The sequence below is a fragment of the Ceratotherium simum genome, chromosome 11 (assembly GCF_057802395.1).
Source record: "Ceratotherium simum simum isolate JZ-2026a chromosome 11, ASM5780239v1, whole genome shotgun sequence".
NCBI lineage: Eukaryota > Metazoa > Chordata > Mammalia > Perissodactyla > Rhinocerotidae > Ceratotherium > Ceratotherium simum.
The window spans coordinates 69,147,146-69,166,230 of NC_141910.1; the positions used below are offsets into that span (position 1 = coordinate 69,147,146).

General features: G+C 36.0%; 1 protein-coding gene across 5 annotated transcripts in view; it reads left to right on the forward strand.

The window, feature by feature from the left end:
- KIDINS220 (kinase D interacting substrate 220) overlaps positions 1-19,085 on the forward strand; it is a 117,955-nt gene that overhangs the window by 18,982 nt on the left and 79,888 nt on the right. For 3 of the 5 annotated variants that reach the window (XM_087437189.1, XM_014792150.2, XM_014792151.2), the window contains 7 exons: positions 570-668; positions 4,758-4,856; positions 6,053-6,154; positions 11,001-11,099; positions 13,306-13,503; positions 15,737-15,835; positions 17,774-17,872. In XM_087437189.1, the coding sequence (XP_087293315.1) occupies positions 570-668; positions 4,758-4,856; positions 6,053-6,154; positions 11,001-11,099; positions 13,306-13,503; positions 15,737-15,835; positions 17,774-17,872 (795 nt within the window). The remainder of the gene's footprint in view (positions 1-569; positions 669-4,757; positions 4,857-6,052; positions 6,155-11,000; positions 11,100-13,305; positions 13,504-15,736; positions 15,836-17,773; positions 17,873-19,085) is intronic. The other 2 variants (XM_087437190.1, XM_087437192.1) reach the window with 1 other exon arrangement.

Sequence of the window (19,085 nt, forward strand, 5' to 3'; positions counted from 1 at the left end):
TTTTTTTTTAATTGATGATACCAATTGATGATTTTAAATTGATGGTTTTAATTGAATGATCATTTGAGTTAAATTATGCTCTTGAGTAAAAGTTAGGATAGGATACTTGTAGTCTTTACTTAAAAAATAAAGAATAGTTCTTTCTTTATCACATAGTTTCTAAACTCGTCATATGGGATCACGTTAATTTAATAGCCTATGAATGTGCTCTGAAATCTGATTACAGGCTAATTTAAATTTATAGTAATAGTTGCTAGCCACAAGGATTAGCTTTGAGGTTTTGATAGTCATCTTTTCTCCTTTTTAAAAAACACAGTATGTGATTAAAAGTCCAGTAAAAAGACTGAACAAGCAGTTGTGAAACCTTTTCTACACCATTGTAGTAAAACGAGTAGACAGATAAATTTGGAACAGAGCTTCTGCTTCAGTGTTATTTTAGAGTAGTTTAGAGTGGGTCAAATCATGTCAATTTGGTACGATCATTTGGTATGTAAATTTGAACTTGTTTTTCCTCACTTTGGAATGTTATTTTTGGTTTTGAAATGGTAACATTTGTGTCTGTGTTCAAGGATAACTGGACAGCACTTATATCGGCATCAAAAGAAGGGCACGTACACATTGTGGAAGAGCTGCTTAAACGTGGGGTTAACGTGGAGCACCGCGATATGGTCTGTACATTCTTTATGCTATGTTATTAATTAGCTGGAATCTTGTTAACAGTAATAGATATGTGTGAAATCTTGTATTTTTATGTGTGAGGTGATATTATAATAATGTTTTTAGGATTTGGGGTTGGGCATTGAAATTACCCTCAAGATTGTTTTAAAATCCAGGTGATGCAATGTACCTCTTTTCGAATATTCTTAGTCATCATTTTTAGTTTATTTCAGAGTTTCCAATTCTGATATATTGTTATAAACAACTCATTACCCTTAATATATCCATATAAATTAAATAATGTATTATTTAATATAATAATACCTTTATATTAAAGGGTAATTGATATATTACCCTTTAATATAAATATACCCTTTAATTTTATATGATTAATATATCATAGAACTTTATGAGAGAATTGTTTCCTTTAAGAGGAGCTTTAAGAGGGACATAGTATAGTTTTAAAAATATTTTCAGTTGTTTGAAGTTATAATTTTCACAATAATGGAAGAAAGGAAGAAATTGATCTTCCTTGATATATAAAACATATATTACTGTGCTGATGATGCTTTATGAGGTAAAGGTGGCCTGAGTTTTTAAGAAACTGCAGCATTCCAACATCTTGCACTTAATATTGTATTGTAATTGTAATCTACGCAGTGTTTTTACCGCTTTAATCTTATATTTATTCTCAAAACTTAATGAAGTGGATGGTACTTATTTTTTTTATTTTTTGTGAGCAAGATCAGCCCTGAGCTAACATCCGTGCTACTCCTCCTCTTTTTGCTGAGGAAGACCGGCTCTGAGCTAACGTCTGTTGCCAATCCTCCTCCTTTTTTTTTTTCCCCAAGGCTCCAGTAGATAGTTGTATGTCATAGTTGCACATCCTTCTAGTTGCTGTATGTGGGACGCGGCCTCAGCATGGCCAGAGAAGTGCGTCGGTGTGCGCCTGGGATCCGAACCCGGGCCGCCAGTAGCAGAGTGCACGCACTTAACCGCTAAGCCACGGGGCTGGCCCGGATGGTACTTACTTTTATAGGAAGATACAGAACCATTTGTATCCTATCTATTTCTGAGAAGAAATTGAAGTACATTGCTGTAAAAGTTTCCCCAAAGTAATTATCACAACACCTTTTTAACATTTAAAGGGTCTTTGTGTTTGGCTTTAAAACACCAAAAATTGGGGAGACTGAGGACTGTGTCTCCCTTAGTAGTTAGTATTGAGGAACCCTAACCTCACAGGATTGGGTGGGTAGTAGTAGCTGCTGAGCTTGTGAGGGAAGGTGAAGTCTCTTGGACTCATGAAAGGAGAGGAGACTGACCGCCAGGGTTCATCTAGAACTCAGGAATAATTCCAGGATATAGTGTCAGGAAGTCTAGTGAAGATTCTTTCTTGAGAGGACCTTTAACGGGCACCACACTATAGCTATTGCTGTAGACAGTTGGTTCCAATCTTTTCATTTTGCAAATTTGGACATAGTTTTCTCAAGATTAAATTTTTATTTCATAGATTCTTGCATAGGGTGCCATACAAATTAAAGTGAGAGCATGATATTAAAACAATTCTGGGCAGGCATTTTACAGATTAAAATATTGGTATATGTAAGACTTGACTAAATGCCCAACTCTATAATTTGACCTAAATAAAGCTTTATTAAATACATTGATGATGTGATAAAGATTACATCAGCTTTTCTTTGTCTTTCATGACTTTGACACTTTTGAAGACTACTCATCTAGTATTTCTAGAATGTCTCTCAATTTGGATTTGTCTAGTGTTTCTTGTGATCAGATTGAGATTGTGCTTTATTGGCAAAAATATGACGGAGGTGATATGCCCTTCTCAGTGCACTATGTCTAGGTACATGATATCAGAATGTATCACTGGCGATGTTAACCTTGATCTCTTGGTTAAGGTAGTATTTGCCAGATTTCTCCATTATAAGATTACTATTTTTCCGTTTGTAATTACTAAATATTTTTGGGAAGATACTTTGAAACTATACAGATATCCTGTTTTTGATTAAACTTTCACTCATTTCTTTTAACATCCATCAGTGTATCTTGCATGCAGCAGTTATTACTGTGGTGTTATAATGGTGATTTTTCTTTTTTCCCCATTCCCTCTACATTTATTAATTGGAATTCTTCTGTAAGGAAGAGTACTCTCTCTGTCTATATATAACTATGTATAGATATAGATATATATTGGTTCATGAATATTTATTTTATTCTTTGGATTATAATCCAGTTCTAAACTTATTTTTAAGTGCCCATTCAAGATGCCCTATTCGTTTTTAGAAAATAGGATTTAGAAACCAATATCTAGGTGTTAGGTGTGCTTATTGCTACTGGGGTGTCACTGCTTGTAGTCCTTCTCAATGGGTAGACTTGGGAAATAACGTGTCTGGATGTTACCTCTTACATACACATACATCTGTTCTGTGTCTATCTGTGTATATGTATATATTTTTAAAGATTTTATTTATTTATTCCCCCCCCCAAAGCCCCAGTAGATAGTTGTATGTCATAGCTGCACATCCTTCTAGTTGCTGTATGTGGGGCGCGGCCTCAGCATGGCCGGAGAAGCAGTGCCTCGGTGCGCACCCGGGATCCGAACCCGGGCCACCAGCAGCGGAGCGCGCGCACTTAACCGCTAAGCCACGGGGCCGGCCCTATGTGTTTGTATATATTTTTAAAAAGAGACTAGATTGATACCGCCAACCCAATCCATTGTAACCTTTTCCCTTTCCTTAATTTTTAGCTCTTTTCTGATGGTGAGAAATCTGGCTCTCATTATCTACACAATATATTTACTTATTTGTTCAATTCTAGTATACAGATAAAGTAATTTCAACATTTCTAATCCATACGCTGAGAGAAGCAGATTACCTACTAAGTGGAGTGTTTGTGTACAGTTCTTTTTGTCTTTAGCATTACAGTATTTAGTCAAAATATTGCTTTCCAAAGTTACCTAGGTTAGCTTCTAAGTAATTTTGTGATTATGTGATTCATTTGTAATATAGTTAGAGTCATTTGTTCCAGTCTGTATTCTATCTTTCCTTTCCATATTCTGGTTGATTTCTAAAAAATTTACATACAATGAAATTCACTCTTTGTGGTGTACAGTTCTGTGGTTTTTGACCAATGCATAATGTCATAGATCCACTCCCACAGTCCTGTACAGAGCAGTTCCATCACTTCAACAGTACCCTCACGCTGCTCCTTTATAGTCAACCCCTCCTCCCACTCCCCAACCCCTGGCCACCACTGATCTGTTTTCCCTTTCTGTAGTTTTGCCTTTTTCAGATTCGGGCAAGTATTTTTTTTTTGTATCTCTTTTGGTGATGATGAAACAGGATCAGAAGGATTAAGTGATTTATATTCTCAGAACCAAATGTAAATTGGTCCAAATACTGGTTTTAAAAAAACAAACAAAATATTTGTTCCTTAGTATAATTTGGTTACATTGGTCTCTTCTATTCAATTGCATTATAGCTAAGGAGAAAACTGGCCCCCCCAAAAAAAAGAAAATTGCTCCTGTACCTTAGAAAATCGAAAGTTATCATGTTGTTAATTCCTACTTGATGACTTCACCCATCCCTGGAAATCATGATCTAGAGATCATTGCCTGAGCATTCTCTCTTTTTTAGCAAGAGGTACTATAATGATCTGGGATTTGTAGGATGTGTTTAAACGCAAGAGTTGAATATGATTGCTGAAATTCCTCTCTGGAAAAAGTCTAGACTCATACAAGGAGGAGAATATCTAGGGACATAGAAAATTTTCTGAAGAAAAATTTTTAAAGAGCCAAAATAAATCTTGGAAATTTGGAAGAGTCAACATGAATGGTCCCTATTTCAATTTCCAAGATATAGTACAAACTTGGGAATAATTATTTCTGGACCTAAGAGATTTGACTTATTTCACTTACTATTGTATATGTCTCTGGGGTGCTTGGGAATTTAAACCTACATAGTAGTGCTTTCATAAAACAAGGGTTTTTAAAAGAATATTCACAGAAGGAACTTCATTAATGGCATTTTTGTGCTTGGAGATGATCCAAAGTTTTATCTCCCTCCTCGTCTTTTTTCCTTCAGGGAGGATGGACAGCTCTTATGTGGGCGTGTTATAAAGGCCGTACTGAAGTGGTAGAGCTGCTGCTTTCTCATGGTGCCAATCCAAGTGTCACTGGTCTGGTAAGCGCTAACAAAAAATTCATCTGTAATGTAAGTGGTAAGTTCTTTTAGGGAGTACTGAAGGCTGGTTATACTTTAGACTTCATGGTGAATAGAAATGATCTAGATGTTATTAAAGATAATTTAGAATGTGATTTCAAAACAATGCAAATTTTTTTCTCAAGCTAAGCTTATTTATCAATTTTTATGATCAAAACGGCAACACTTAGAGCTTAAATGTTAATTATAGCTATATAACATTTCAAAAGAAGATTTTGAAATCCTTAAGTCATCTTGCCTTGTTTTCTGTGGGTATGCGTTCTTAATCTAAAATTCTTTAAAGAAAAGAGACATTTACCAAATATACATACCATTTTTCTATACATTATTATACATGGTAATACATGCATTACTACTTTGCTTGAGACTTGATCTCAGACTGCAGGTTAAGAAACTGTTTTATTGATGGGAGGAGTCTGTTGACATTGTATATGTATATCAAATCATCACATCGTACACTTTAAATATCTTACAATTGTATTTGTCAGTGATGTCTCAATAAAGCTGAAAAAAAAGAAGTTGTTTTATTCAAGGTAGTGAAGGGATTATATAAGGGAAGTTGTTTTATTCAAGGTAGTGAAGGGATTATATAAGGAAAGTTTCATATTCCTCTTATTATTCTTGCCCGTTGGCTAGATAATCACATTGTATGTATTGAATCTATAAAAATAAATGTGTTCATAATATAAATTTATTTAAGATTGAGTGCATCTTAGTTGTCAGTTATGTATTATGAGTATTATGTGTGTTTTTGAAGTGGAGAATGGTCTGTAACTTGATTTTTTAAAATATTACTTTGTATTACTACCTTTTTTATTTAGAGTCATGCACCACGTAACGATGTTTTGGCCAACAATGGACCACGTATATGACAGTAGTCCCATAAGATTAGTACCATATGGCCTAGGTGTGTAGTAGGGTACACCGTTTAGGTTTGTGTAAGTACACTCTATGATGTTCCCACAAGGACGAAATTGTCTAATGACACATTTCTCAGAACGTATCCCCATTGTTAAGTGACACACGACTGTACTTTTCTTAGCAAATGTGTGCTGTAAATATCCACCTAAAAGATTTTTTCTTTCCCTCCCTCCCTCCTTGTCTTCCTTCCTTCCCTTCCTTCCCGTCTACTACCCACCTACCTACCCATCTCCCAGCAGTACAGTGTTTACCCAATCATTTGGGCAGCAGGGAGAGGCCATGCAGATATAGTGCATCTTTTACTGCAAAATGGTGCTAAAGTCAACTGCTCTGATAAGGTAGGTCAGCAGGATCTTTGCAGGTTCCAGTTCATATTATGTCCACTCAGTGTCTAAGTTACAAGTATTTTCATATGATCTGAAGAGGCTGCTCTGATGTATCTTCTATTTATGTATATTAATGTATTTTATATAGATATACATCACATAGATGGGTTCCTTATTGCTAATATGTACTGAGTGTCCTTCCATTGTTTTTTATATCACATTCATCCTTCTCAGGAAAATAGAGAGGAGTGATTCCCCGTCTTCATTATTTGAGGTTTTCTGTTGTAACTCTTCTTCCTACCTTTAGTCCCATCTGCTTCCTGTGTATTGTTGCCAGAATGATCTTTCTAAAATTCAAGTTTGGTTGTCTCTCTCTTGTACTTAAAATCCTAAAGATATCAGTCCCTGGTATGATGTATGAAGATGGGCCTTGCCTCCCTTTCTGTCCTTTCTCCTGCTGTCTATACCCCAAAACTACCTTGCAGGCTAGACTGTCAAATAGTGTAGGTTCCTGAATTCATCTGTTTTAACCCTTCTGTGCCTTTGCTTGTGCTCTTTCACGGTGAAATGCCCTCTACTCGTCTGCTTTAGCTTCTGTTCATCCGTCACACTCAGCTCATTGGCTGTCAGCTCGAGAAAGCAACCCAGAATTTTGTTCTATTCGTTTTTTAATCCTTAATATTTATCTCAAACATTTAATAAACACTTATTAAATTATACCATTCTTCCTTGCATTTGGAGAGCTTTGATGGCTTCTACAGTTCTGGGACAAAGTGCAGACTTTGCAGTTTGAGTCCAGTCTGTCACCCCAGGCTCGCTTCTTGCCATTCCTCTCCGTATACACTATGCTTTGGATGTAGAAGATTATCTAACACTCTATGAACTTTTATGGTTTTCTGTGAAGTTTCTGTTTTTGTTTATTCTATTTCCTCTGCTAGGAATGTTATTATTTCCTCTGCCTGATGAACTCCTATATAATTTTTCAAGGTTCAGTTGAGATATTACCTTCTTTGTTAAGTCTCCTTAACTTACCTAGCCAACTTAGATGCCCCCTCCTCTGTACTGTCAGTATTCTCTGTACATACCTCCATTAGTGCACATAACCAATTTTAGCAATTCATTTACTTATCTCTCTTACCACTAGACTGTAAGTTTCATGAAAGTAAGGAATGTTCCTTTTTTTTCATTTTTGTACCTCCATTATTTCTATTAACTGTCTTAGAACTTGAGACATTGTGGTTAATCATATTCTTTTCAAATTAATAACAATTTAGCAAAATTGTTGGAAGAAATAGGAAAATAGCTATTAGACATTTTTGATAATTGGAATATATTCTGAGCATAAATTTAAATAAAATAGTATTGCTTAACTTTATGGGAGTGTTGGAAATCATTCTTATCTTGATCTGGATGATGGTTATATAGGTGTATACATATGTAAAAAAATCATCAAGTGGTCCACTTAAGATTTTTGTATTTTATGCTCTTTATACAGGTTATGCCTCATTTTACATAAAATAATAGCTTAATGAGGACTGTAAGGAGACTATTGCGAATACTTGTAATATGGTATTTAAAAATATTGTTTTGGGGACTGTTTGCTAATTGAGATTGACTGTCCTCTAATTCAGATTAGTGAGGTTTTATTGTATGTCTAAAGTGAATGTGGTTCTGTTTATTAAAGTTTCTGATTTAATACTTTAATATGATGGAGAAACCTTTAATTTCTCCTTCTGGCCTATTGAAAAATATATAACCTGGCATTCAAGGACCTCCAGAATGAGGTACTGTGCTACCTAGTCTGTCACTCTAACATTTTGAGAAAACGTTTAGTACCCTCTATGTGCTGTGCCCCATATCCGCACTAAACACGAAGGTATAAAAACAAAGAAGAAATTATCTCTGCTTAGAGAAGCAGGGAGATAAATGGGACATTTAAAATGCAAAGGCTAAGGGTCAAGTGACTTAGGAGTTTAGAGAAGAGAATTCACTAATGGCTAAGCAGTCAGTTCAAGATTTGATAGAACTGAAACTTAATCCAGACTTTGAAGAAAGAGTAGAACTTAAATTAATAGAGAGTAGGAGAGGAGACTGTACAAGGCACAGGGAAAAATGAGAGCCAGAGGCACCAGAGTGTGATTCTTGTGGCATACTCAACTACTAGTATTGAGTAGACGCATGTGAGTAGAGCTGAGTGGTGTGGAGAGGAGCTGGGAAGAAGGAAGCCCTGGCTGTAGATGGAGCCACCTAGAAGTAGACGTTGAATACCCAACTAAGGAGGTTGGATATTTGTCCTGTTGTCACTGAAAATCATTGGGGATTTTGAGTAGTAGATCAACACAAAGTGGTGTTTTAGAAAAATCATTATTTAATAGTGCACTGTAGGATGGATTGAAGATAAAGAGAATCATGTTATTGCTGACAGAAATAGGAAGGTTTCTCTGGGAACTAAGTTTTAGTGAATGAACTCAGTTTTAGGTGTGTTGACTTTTAAGTGATGGTAGCACTGAGAGTTAAAGTTGTCCTATTAGATAGTGGACATAAAGATTTTGGCTGGAGGTGTTGAGGGGTTGTCTGCACAGAGATGATTCTTGAGGTTATGTGAGAATGGATTTGATTACTGAGGTCAGTAGTAATGAGACGAGATGAGCAAAGAGCTGGTTATTAGCAGTGTCTCCCTAGGTAGGAGAATTTGGTGAAATGTCAAAGATGACTAACGAATTGAAAGTTCAAGGTGGAAGGGACAGTCAACAGTTCAGAGTACTGGAGAGCTTTCAGGAAGAAAAGAAAGAACTGAGAAAAAGATCTACAGATTTAGTGTTAGTGTTTAGGTGACTATTGGTGACTCGTGGATAGTGGGTTTGTAGTTATAGCAGAAACTAGTTTTCGAGGGGGTTTTGGTAAGGAATTGAAAGTAGCCATTATAAATTATTTTGAAAGTTTAAAAAAAAAAGGCAGTGATGAGTACCTTGGGAGGATAGCTTATTGGAAAAGTTTTTTAGGATAGGAGAGACCTAAACCAGTTTGTAGGAAGAGGGAATACAGAAGAAAAGAATGATGATGTAGGAGGAGATTATTGAATAAGGTTCTAGATGAAACAGAGGATCAAGGGTACACGTAAAGGGATTAGATTTGTTATAGATAGAGGCCAGGATTTGAGAAAAAGAGGAGAGACAGACTTATTGAGGTGGTTCTGAGTGCTGGCTACAGAGATGTTCTGAAGTAGAGAGAAGAGGTCTCACCAGATGTCAAGAATTCTTTGTAATGATGAAAAGGAGATTATCTGCTGAATATGGGGTGAGGAGTAGCTGGCTAATGTGATGGGGTGGGGGAAAAGCAGAATTTATAGCATATGACCTTACATAGTCCAGTTCTGAAAGAAGGGTAAAAGTGAAATGCAATAGGTGTTCAAAGGATGAGTGCTCAGTTATCATTACTATATTTAAAGAAGGCTTTATGAATGATGAATGTCTGTGTATTATTTTTGAGGATGTCTAAGATTTTGATTTGTAGAGTCAGGAAATGCATTTTAGCCAGAGAAAATGTTATCCATAAATGAAGAGGCTATAAAAGAAGTTAATTCTAGGAGAAGAATATAGATGCAGGAATGAAATGGAGAAGATCCTCCCGTCCTTATTTCATTCCTAATCCAGCTTTGAGGCCATAACCTTGACAACCTTCTCCCTCTTATATGTCTTTCCTCTCTATTAGGCTCCTGCTTCTTTGTGCTGTATTGGCAGCCTTGGGATTCTGGCTGTCACAAGGTCCCATCAATCCAGGAAGAGCACCCAGGGCTACAACTTTCAACAGTGTGGTTACCGGGATGTTTGACCTAATTTACAGAGTGGTGCTGCCTAGTACAGTAGCCACTAGCCACATATGGTTATTTAGACTTAAAACAATTAAAGAAAATTAAAACTTCAGTTCCTTGGTCACACTTGCCACATTTCAAGTGCTCCATAGCAATATGTGAGTAGTGGCTAATGTATTGGCCAGTGCAGAATTATAGAGCATTTCCATCAACACAGACAGTTCTACTGGGCAGGGATGTTATAAAAAGTAGGCATTCATTAAATGTTCATTTCAATATATAGTCTCCCATGTAGTTAAAGGTCACTGTGGGTATGCATTTGCTTCTTGATTGCCAGACTCCCCAAAGATACAGCATTGCTTTTATGCGTGATTTATATTCTCTGATGCCTTTTGAATCATGTTCCAGCAAAAGGTGCTTTTGAGTGTAGTTTCTAGGCTGAAGTTAATTTTGTCAGGTATAAAGGCTGATTTTGGGTGGTGGCTAACAACATAGGCTGAAGCCAGGCTTGTTGGGTTCATGGGTCTTTCTCCACCTCTGAGTAGCTTTGTGACTTTGAGCCTGTAATTAACTACTCGGGGCATTGTTTGCTCATCTGTGAAAATGTAATATTGCAAATTGTGCTTATTCTTGTAGTAAGGATCACTTGAGTTAACCCATGTAAAGTTGTTAGAACTGTGTTTGTCACTTGGTTGTTACTACTTTTGCCGATAGTCAGACTGTTGGACTTTAAATTGTATTTCACAAGATATGGGAAGCAATGAAAGCTTGTTGAAAATTAGAGGCTGTATGAATGTGATGGAAGAATTGTCATTGATTATAAAAGTTAAAGTTGGTTAAAAGACATTTCATACAGTGGTTAATCATCCATTTGGAGAAATAAAATAGGGAAAATATGATTGATCTAGGATTAAATTATGATTGGTATGAACAGTAATCTAAGAATGCAGTACTCAAAAGTATGATTTTTGTCAAAATTTGTGTTGAGAACTAGTTTCTTTAGTACACCTTTGATAATAATTTTAAATTTATTGTTTCTTTTAATAGTATGGAACCACCCCTTTGGTTTGGGCTGCACGAAAGGGTCATTTGGAATGTGTAAAACATTTGTTGGCCATGGGAGCTGATGTTGATCAAGAAGGAGCTGTAAGTATCTTTTCTACTTTAACCCCTGGTAACAGAGATATGTTTTTAGTTTTAAGAGACAGAATGTTTTTCTTTAGGTATATGCTTGGAAAAGCTTCCCTACAGATCTTAAGTGAAACTTAGAAAAACAAGCATTTTCTTTCTACTATCCTGATAAATATATTGTAGATAGTATATACTATAAAAGTGTGCTTTTAAGGACCTATTGCTAGTGAACATAAATTTTGAAAGGCTAAAACTATAAAGAATACCTTTCAGTAATCTTAGAGTAAATTGAAATACTCTTCAAAGCACATAGTTTGAAATACCCATTGTGGAAAAAAGTTGTGCTCTATTAAAATACCTGTTCTTTAAAAATTTAGAATAAAATTTTCGATTTTTTTTTTTTTTTTTTGAGGAAGATTTGCCCTGAGCTAACATCCACTGCCAGTCTTCCTCTTTTCGTATATGTGAGGCGCCACCACAGCATGGCTGCTAACAGACAAGTGGTGTAGGTCTGTGCCTGGGAACTGAACCTGGGCCTCCGAAGCAGAGCATGCTGAATTTAACCACTAGGCTGCCAGGGCTGGTCGTGGATATTTTTCACTGTGACTTATTTTCCTTCTCCAATAGACAGATTAAAGAATATCAGAAATCAGTGGTCAAAACCCAGAAAGCTTAAAAATTGGTTCAATACATCCTACCGACTAGCACTTATTAATTCCTTATTGAGCACATACTGGTACCCAACCCTGTGCCAAATGTGTCTCCAAATACTGGAGAAGCCTAACAAATTTCTTTTCCCTTGAGTTTATAAAAATACAGTTAATGGAAATAACATTTATGCACAAGAAACAATTAATACAGACTACCATTTACATAATTAAGTATTATGTGAGATGGATCATAAGGGGTTCTGAGAAGAGAGACTACTAAATCTCTGGCTGCAATGTAACAAAGTGAACTCTAAATCATGCTTGACTTATTTGCGTAATATCAACAGTTCCTCCTATTTTCCATATTGGCAGAAGCTATTAATTGCTGATCTTCAAGGAGTATATATTTTAGTGCTGTGTGGACACAGAGCATGTTTTTTAGACAGCCATGGAAGTCATATCTTTCACTTTTTCATATCTTTGCCTCCTTTCTGGACAGTTTATCAGGTGGATGAGTGGCTTGCCTCTATGATTATTGACTGCTAAAGAATTTGAAAAGGCTGTGTTATTTTTTTTTTTATTTGAGGAAGATTGGCCCTGTGCTAATATCTGTTGCCAATCTTCTTTTTTCTTTTTCTCCCCAAAGCTCCAGTACATAGTTGTATATCATAGTTGTAGAGTTGTAGCTTTTCTATATGGGACACCACCTCAGCATGGCTTGATGAGTGGTGCGTTGGTCCAATCCCAGGATCCAAACTGGCGAACCCTGGGCCGCTGAAGCGGAATGCACGAACTTAACTGCTGCGCCACCGGGCCGGACCCTGTGTTATTTTAAGATGTGAGAGAATTATGACTTAGTTTTGGGAAGTGGTCTAATAACCAAAATATTTCTATGAGGAAATTGTATGACATCTCAAAATAGATCAAAATCTCAATTTCTATGAGGAAATTGTATGACATCTCAAAATCTCAAGAAGCAATTTTAATACTTCTTTTGTCACATTCTATTAGGTGATTTATTGTTATAAATTAGATATGCAGCTTTTAAAAGAACCACTAAAAATAAGACGGTTTTTAAAAATGTAGTTTCTACATAACTGTGAAAGACAGAAGAATATATTATACTTTTAATGAAATATCCTATATTAATTCATTGTTTTACTTCAGTTTCTCCTATAGATTTAATTGTAAACAATTCTTTGTTTGAAGTCTGGTTGACCTTACTTTGGATTATTTAACTTAGAATGTGTTTAATTTTGAATCATCCTGTCAAATATTTTATATTTCATTACATTAGTGAGAGAGTTTGTTCATTGGGAGTCCAATTTCAGATTATCATTTAAAGAGTTAAATATCATAACAGTCCTGTTGACTCAAGAGAATTAATGTATCTCTTCAAAAATGGAAAATATGCCTCCTGGTATGTGTCTGATTATCTATATTGGCATTTTATTATCAGAAATAACAGTTAATAATAGGCCACATTTTGAAAACATCAGTTTTATGATTATGACTTAAATCATATGTTTTCTAGAATATACTAATTTCTTGGGCTTTTTTTTGTTTTTTAGAATTCAATGACTGCGCTTATTGTGGCAGTAAAAGGAGGCTACACACAGTCTGTAAAAGAAATTTTGAAGAGGAATCCAAATGTAAATTTGACAGATAAGGATGGAAATACAGCTTTGATGATTGCATCAAAGGAGGGACATACAGAGATTGTACAGGATCTACTTGATGCTGGAACCTATGTGAACATACCTGATAGGGTAGGTTACCTGTTTGTCTTCTAGGGGTGACATTGATGGAAGATTACCTTAATTTCTCACTACCTTTCAAGATTCTTCATGAATGACATTCGTTTGTTTTAAGATAAGTTTTATTTCCACCTTTAGAACTGATAAGTTAAAAACTAGTCAGTCTTTCTGAAGGGTGGTCTTTTAAATTTTTGTCAAATAATATTGTTATTGAGGATGTCACACGTACTGTTAGTCTATAACTGTCCTTGATGTATATCAGTATAGGTGTTGTTCATGGCTGATGTTATTCATTGTCCCAAGGCTTCAAGTATCACCCTTGCACTAGAATTTTCAAAATTGTATCTCTTGCTCTAACCTCTTGTCAGAATTCTACACTTATATATCCAACTGTGTTTGAACTCTCCACTTGAATGTCTCATGGACTTCTTAAACTTACAGCAAAACAAGTGTCTTGTTTGTTTCATCCCAAACCTGCTTTTCCCTCAGTCTTCTCCATCTCGGTAAATGACATCACCATCCACCCTGTTGTTAAAGCCCCGAATCCTGTGCATTAGCCTTGATTTCTCTTCCTCCCTTACCACGTCCAGTTCTTCAGCAGGTTCCATTGACTCTACCTCCAAAACATATTCTTTATCTGTCCACTTCCTTTCATTTCCATCACCACCAGCCTGCTCCAAGCCAGCGTCTCCCATTGTTATAGCAATAGCATGTTAACTGGGTTCTCTTATTGTCTCTTATTTATTCTCCACCCTGTTCTTGGAGTGATCTTTAAAGCAGTAAATCTCGTGTATACTCCTATGTTTAAAGTCATCCAAGTTTCCTTGCACACAGGATGAATGTTAAACTTCTTTAGTTTAGAAACACATGACATTGTCCTTGCCTAACTCTGTCCTCATTTTATACCACTCTTACTCTTGTTTCACTAGGTTGCAGCCGTGTTAATTTTCTTTCCTTTTCTTGAACACACTGATCTTATTGCTCTCTTGGGGCCTCTGCACCAGCTATGTTCTGTCTGGAATGCTGATCTTCATGATCTTCATGTGGCTGGCTCCTCTTTGTCATTCCAATCTCAGCTTAAATATTACCTCCTAAGAAAAGTCTTCCTCAACTACCCAATCCAAAGTAGCTACCCAGTTGCTTTCTATCACAGCACAGGATTTTAATTTATTTGCATAGCATTTGTCTGATTTTTTATTTGTGTTTATTGTATGTTGTCTGTTTGTCTCCTGTAGACTGTAAATTCTCCCAGACCTGGGACCTAGTCTGTGTTGTTTCCCAGTGCCTAGAACAGTGTAACATAGTAAGCAATGAAATATTTATAACCTTTTATTTATTTACTTGTCTGGCCCCTATTAATGCTAACATTCTCAACTAAAATTTATCTGCCTTGGATTTATTTCTACTTTTAATGTAGTAGTTAAGATACTACACCATGGTGCTAAACTTAATCCTCAAGGACTTACATCTTGATTTATAGCCTATTGGGGCCCACTCAGGATTGAGAGGAGCCACACCTCATGGACTTATCCAACTCAAATTCCTACAACTGATTTGTAATTTAGCAGTAAAAAAAAAGACAATTATGCCCATAGCCAAAATAGCCATTTCCAGTATTTGAAGTAGTGGGAAGATATAATTAATGAGGATTATTGCTTGGTGAATATAATTTCAGGGCAAAGAGATGTCCTTATGAGGTAATGAACTTCATCTAAGCCTTGTACTGGAGAATGAGTCAGTCTTATGTACTGTTGGCCTGTAATGCCAAATTGACTGGAATATGAATGCTGATCTGGGAATTAACCTTCTCCCTTAATTAAATGTGGTTATGAACCCGCTGATGGCTCTAGTTTTACGACTCCCTTTTTTAGAATCCATAACTTTCAGCATTATTCCAAGGGATTTGTATTATATAATTTCCAAATATTCATCTGGTTCATTCACAGCCATGGTGTCATTTTATTTAATTTATGTTTTTAATGAGAGGTTACCTTGAAAGAGAATGGCTTATTGTTCTAGGTAACTTGTTTCTGAACTTTTGTTGTGGAATTTCAGAGTCCTCATTTTGAGATATAAAGTCTTCTGTCCCTTACTCTTAGGACTTATTAATATCAGGTATTACTATTAGTTAATTAAAATTTTTCTCTCATTTAGAGATACTCTTTTTTCAAGAAATTTTCAGAAAAAATCTAGTATATTAGTACTATTTGTTCTTATCATCAATTCACCTTTTTTTTCTTTTTAGAGTGGGGATACTGTGTTGATTGGTGCTGTCAGAGGTGGTCATGTGGAAATTGTTCGAGCACTTCTTCAAAAATATGCTGATATAGACATTAGAGGACAGGTATGTGTGATTACAGCACTGTTGTTATCTTTGAGTATAATCGGTTGTATGTGTTGACTGATGATAATGTCATTCTTCCAACTTTCCTATGGAGATAGACTTGTAAAACATAATATACTTAATGGATGCCTGTGTTACTAGGTTTCACTGCTATTATTGTGGAATTTCTGTATTAATGTCAAGTTATTTAGATAGAGTAAACCAAAAAGAAGCTCATGTTTTTCAACTACACCTCCCTTACTAGTGTATAAATATATTCAGTCCTGAAATGAGTAGTTTATGATACTGAGACAGTTGGCACTTTGAATGTATGCGACTTATTTTCTTCAGTATTTTCCCTCTATTTTGTCTTCTTCATCCATATGTTGTTCTTCCATTCCTGTTGTTTTATCTTTCTTCTCCTTTTTCCCATTCTGCCTGCCTTTCGTAGGACCACTTGGGTACTGCCTGTGGACTTTGCTTAAGGCAGTCATAGCTCACAGAGCTACAAAGGTTATTAATTTTAGGTAAAAGCTTTCACTGAAGTTGTGGATTTATCCAATATTTCAAGAGCTTTAGATTAAAAACATATATACTTAATAGCTCATTGTGGTGTTAGTCTACATTTCTGCTCAGTTTTTCCTTGTATTTAGCTTGTATCCAAGTCTGTCTTGGAATCAAACTAATAAATATTTTATGCCATATGCTATGAGGGACTTAACATGGGACCCTTGCCTGTAAGAAACATGTATTTTAGTTAGGAAGGTTTTAGTTAGTTTGTTTTATGTTTATTTTTATGTTTTTGCATAAACATAAAAAGCGGTGCCACTTTTGTTATAAGATGGCATGTGACTGATTGCCTAGTGAAAGGTTCACGTGGAAGAGTCTTGAGATGGGGAAAGGGGGTGTGAAGGAAGGCTTTTGAGGGAAGGTAGATTTGAGCTAAGTTTGAAAGATGAGTTGGATTTAGAAAGGTAGAGAAAAGAAGGCTGGGTATTTCCAGCAAGGATAGTGGAATAATAGGATGAGAAAATTCAAGAAAATAGGAAAGTGAAAGACTGTACTCCTTAACTGGTGAATAGATCAGACTGGGAGTGGGGTGGTGGGGAGGATGGGATGGGAGATGGAGATGGAAATAGAAAGGGAGGTTCGAGTACCAAGCTAAGAAAATTGGAAAGTTAGTGTATGTTTTTGAGAAGGGGAACTCCATTGGGGAAATTTGGTATAGCAAACTTAATGTAGCAGCAGCAGAAAGTCATTCACTATTTTTTGGGTTAAAATCATATTTTCACTAAAAGGTGGTTACTGGATCACCTGTTTAGACTTTTACCTAACTCCTTTGTGTCTGTCAGTCCTATTTTCCTAGGTTTTAGTCAGTTTTTTTGTTCTCTAGCTCTACTTTCAAGGTCTGTGTGGGTCTCTTTTTGGTTTTTGAACTAGATAGGATTTTAAAGGATCTGATCAAGACCATTGTGTGGGTACTGGTGGGTGGAGATTAACAAAGATAAAAATGATAAAAACAATTCACCTTATGTTTGTATAGTACATCCTCATGCATTATCTTTTGAAAAGATTGGACGGCTGAAAAGCCAAGGGTCAGATTGTTTACTGACTTGTCCGAGGTTATGGAGCTCAGGTGTTGATGACTTCCAACCCAGTGCATGGTCCTGAAATCTGTTCGCATTACAGAAGCATACTTTTCTTTATCAACTATGTGGGGTAGCTGCTTTCTAAGTCAAGTAATACTAAGTTTTCCTAGGCTTCTTTCATAAAGAATTTCTCAAAAGTAAATCCAAGATAGAATAAGGATTAATATTATTTCCCACCGTGCTGCTTGTTGGTAAGATTTATTAATGCTCTCAGGCAGAAATGTTAATAATGGTGTTTTATGTTTACAAGTAGCAGTTTTTAATATTATATCTTTTATGAAGTGATTGTTGAATTTTTTTTATTATATAGGACAATAAAACTGCTTTGTATTGGGCTGTTGAGAAAGGAAATGCAACAATGGTGAGAGATATCTTACAGTGCAACCCTGACACTGAAATATGCACAAAGGTATAAATGACATTTCTATTGTCTTAGCAATACCCAGTGCTGAATATTAGTACTGCTTATTTTTTTAAATCATCTTTGATATTAGAATTATACTGATTTTACTGGCAATATGCTATATTAAATTGAGGAGCAACTTTGTATCCTTTCAGGAGTTGTGTATTCATAGCAAAATACAGTGTGTAATTTGTTACTTTAATTAAATACTTTTAGAAAATACAATATCAACTATTCATTAACTGTGGACAGATGATTTCCTCAGAATTTTTTTATGCTCCTGTTGTTTGGAATGCAGAACACATTTCCTTTTAAAAGACCATTGTGAGTGGTTATTGGTTCCCCAAACCAGCCACTTCAGTCTATTTTACTTAAATCATGTGAAAAATATAAAACTGTGTAAGACTTTAGTGATTGTATTTGGCCTTATGTGTAATAGTTTTCCATGGGGAAAATATATTTGGGATTCTGGATTGAAATGGCAGGAATTCTTAATGAATAAGGCAACTTACGGAGTCACCCATAAGACAATCCTATTTCATCTGCTGAAGAGCAGGACCGGCATCTTTCTGAACTGATGATGGTAACTTCAGTGCCCTAGGGCAGAAAGTTTCCTGGGATTTTTGCAGGTGGCTCCTTGATAATCTTTTTTCTTTATCTTTTGGACGTTTGTTTCAGCCACTGTGACCACCTGTTGCTTCTGACCAGGTTGCACTCTTCTAATTCAGTGCTGAGCGATGGTCTCTTCTTATTTCCCTTAATTTGATTTTGAAAGCAATCATGAACTCTTTTGAGGTTTTCCAAAGGCATACTGCTTGTATCAAATTGTTTTCCCTGCTGCACACAGGTCCTTAGGTGTACGGAGAACTGAAGTGACACTGGTATAGATTTCTGAAAAATCTAGACACTGGCTTGCCTGGGCATTGACTGGCTGGGCTGTGGGTTGGTTGCTGGGGAGATGGTGAGAATAGGAAGTAGTCTCTGAGATGCTGCCCCAGATGTCACTGGTGGAACCTGGGGAATGGCAGCAGCAGAGAGAGGCAGGGAACTGTTACTAGAAATGTCTGATAGGTAGCTGGGCACATCCCATATTCAGCTGAGTGATAAAAAATTGATTTGATACAGATGATTGGTTGTGAAAGGAAAAGCACTTTTCTTGTTAGTTTTTACAACTATGTTTTCCTGAGAGCATTTTCAATATAGACTGGTACCAGAGTCA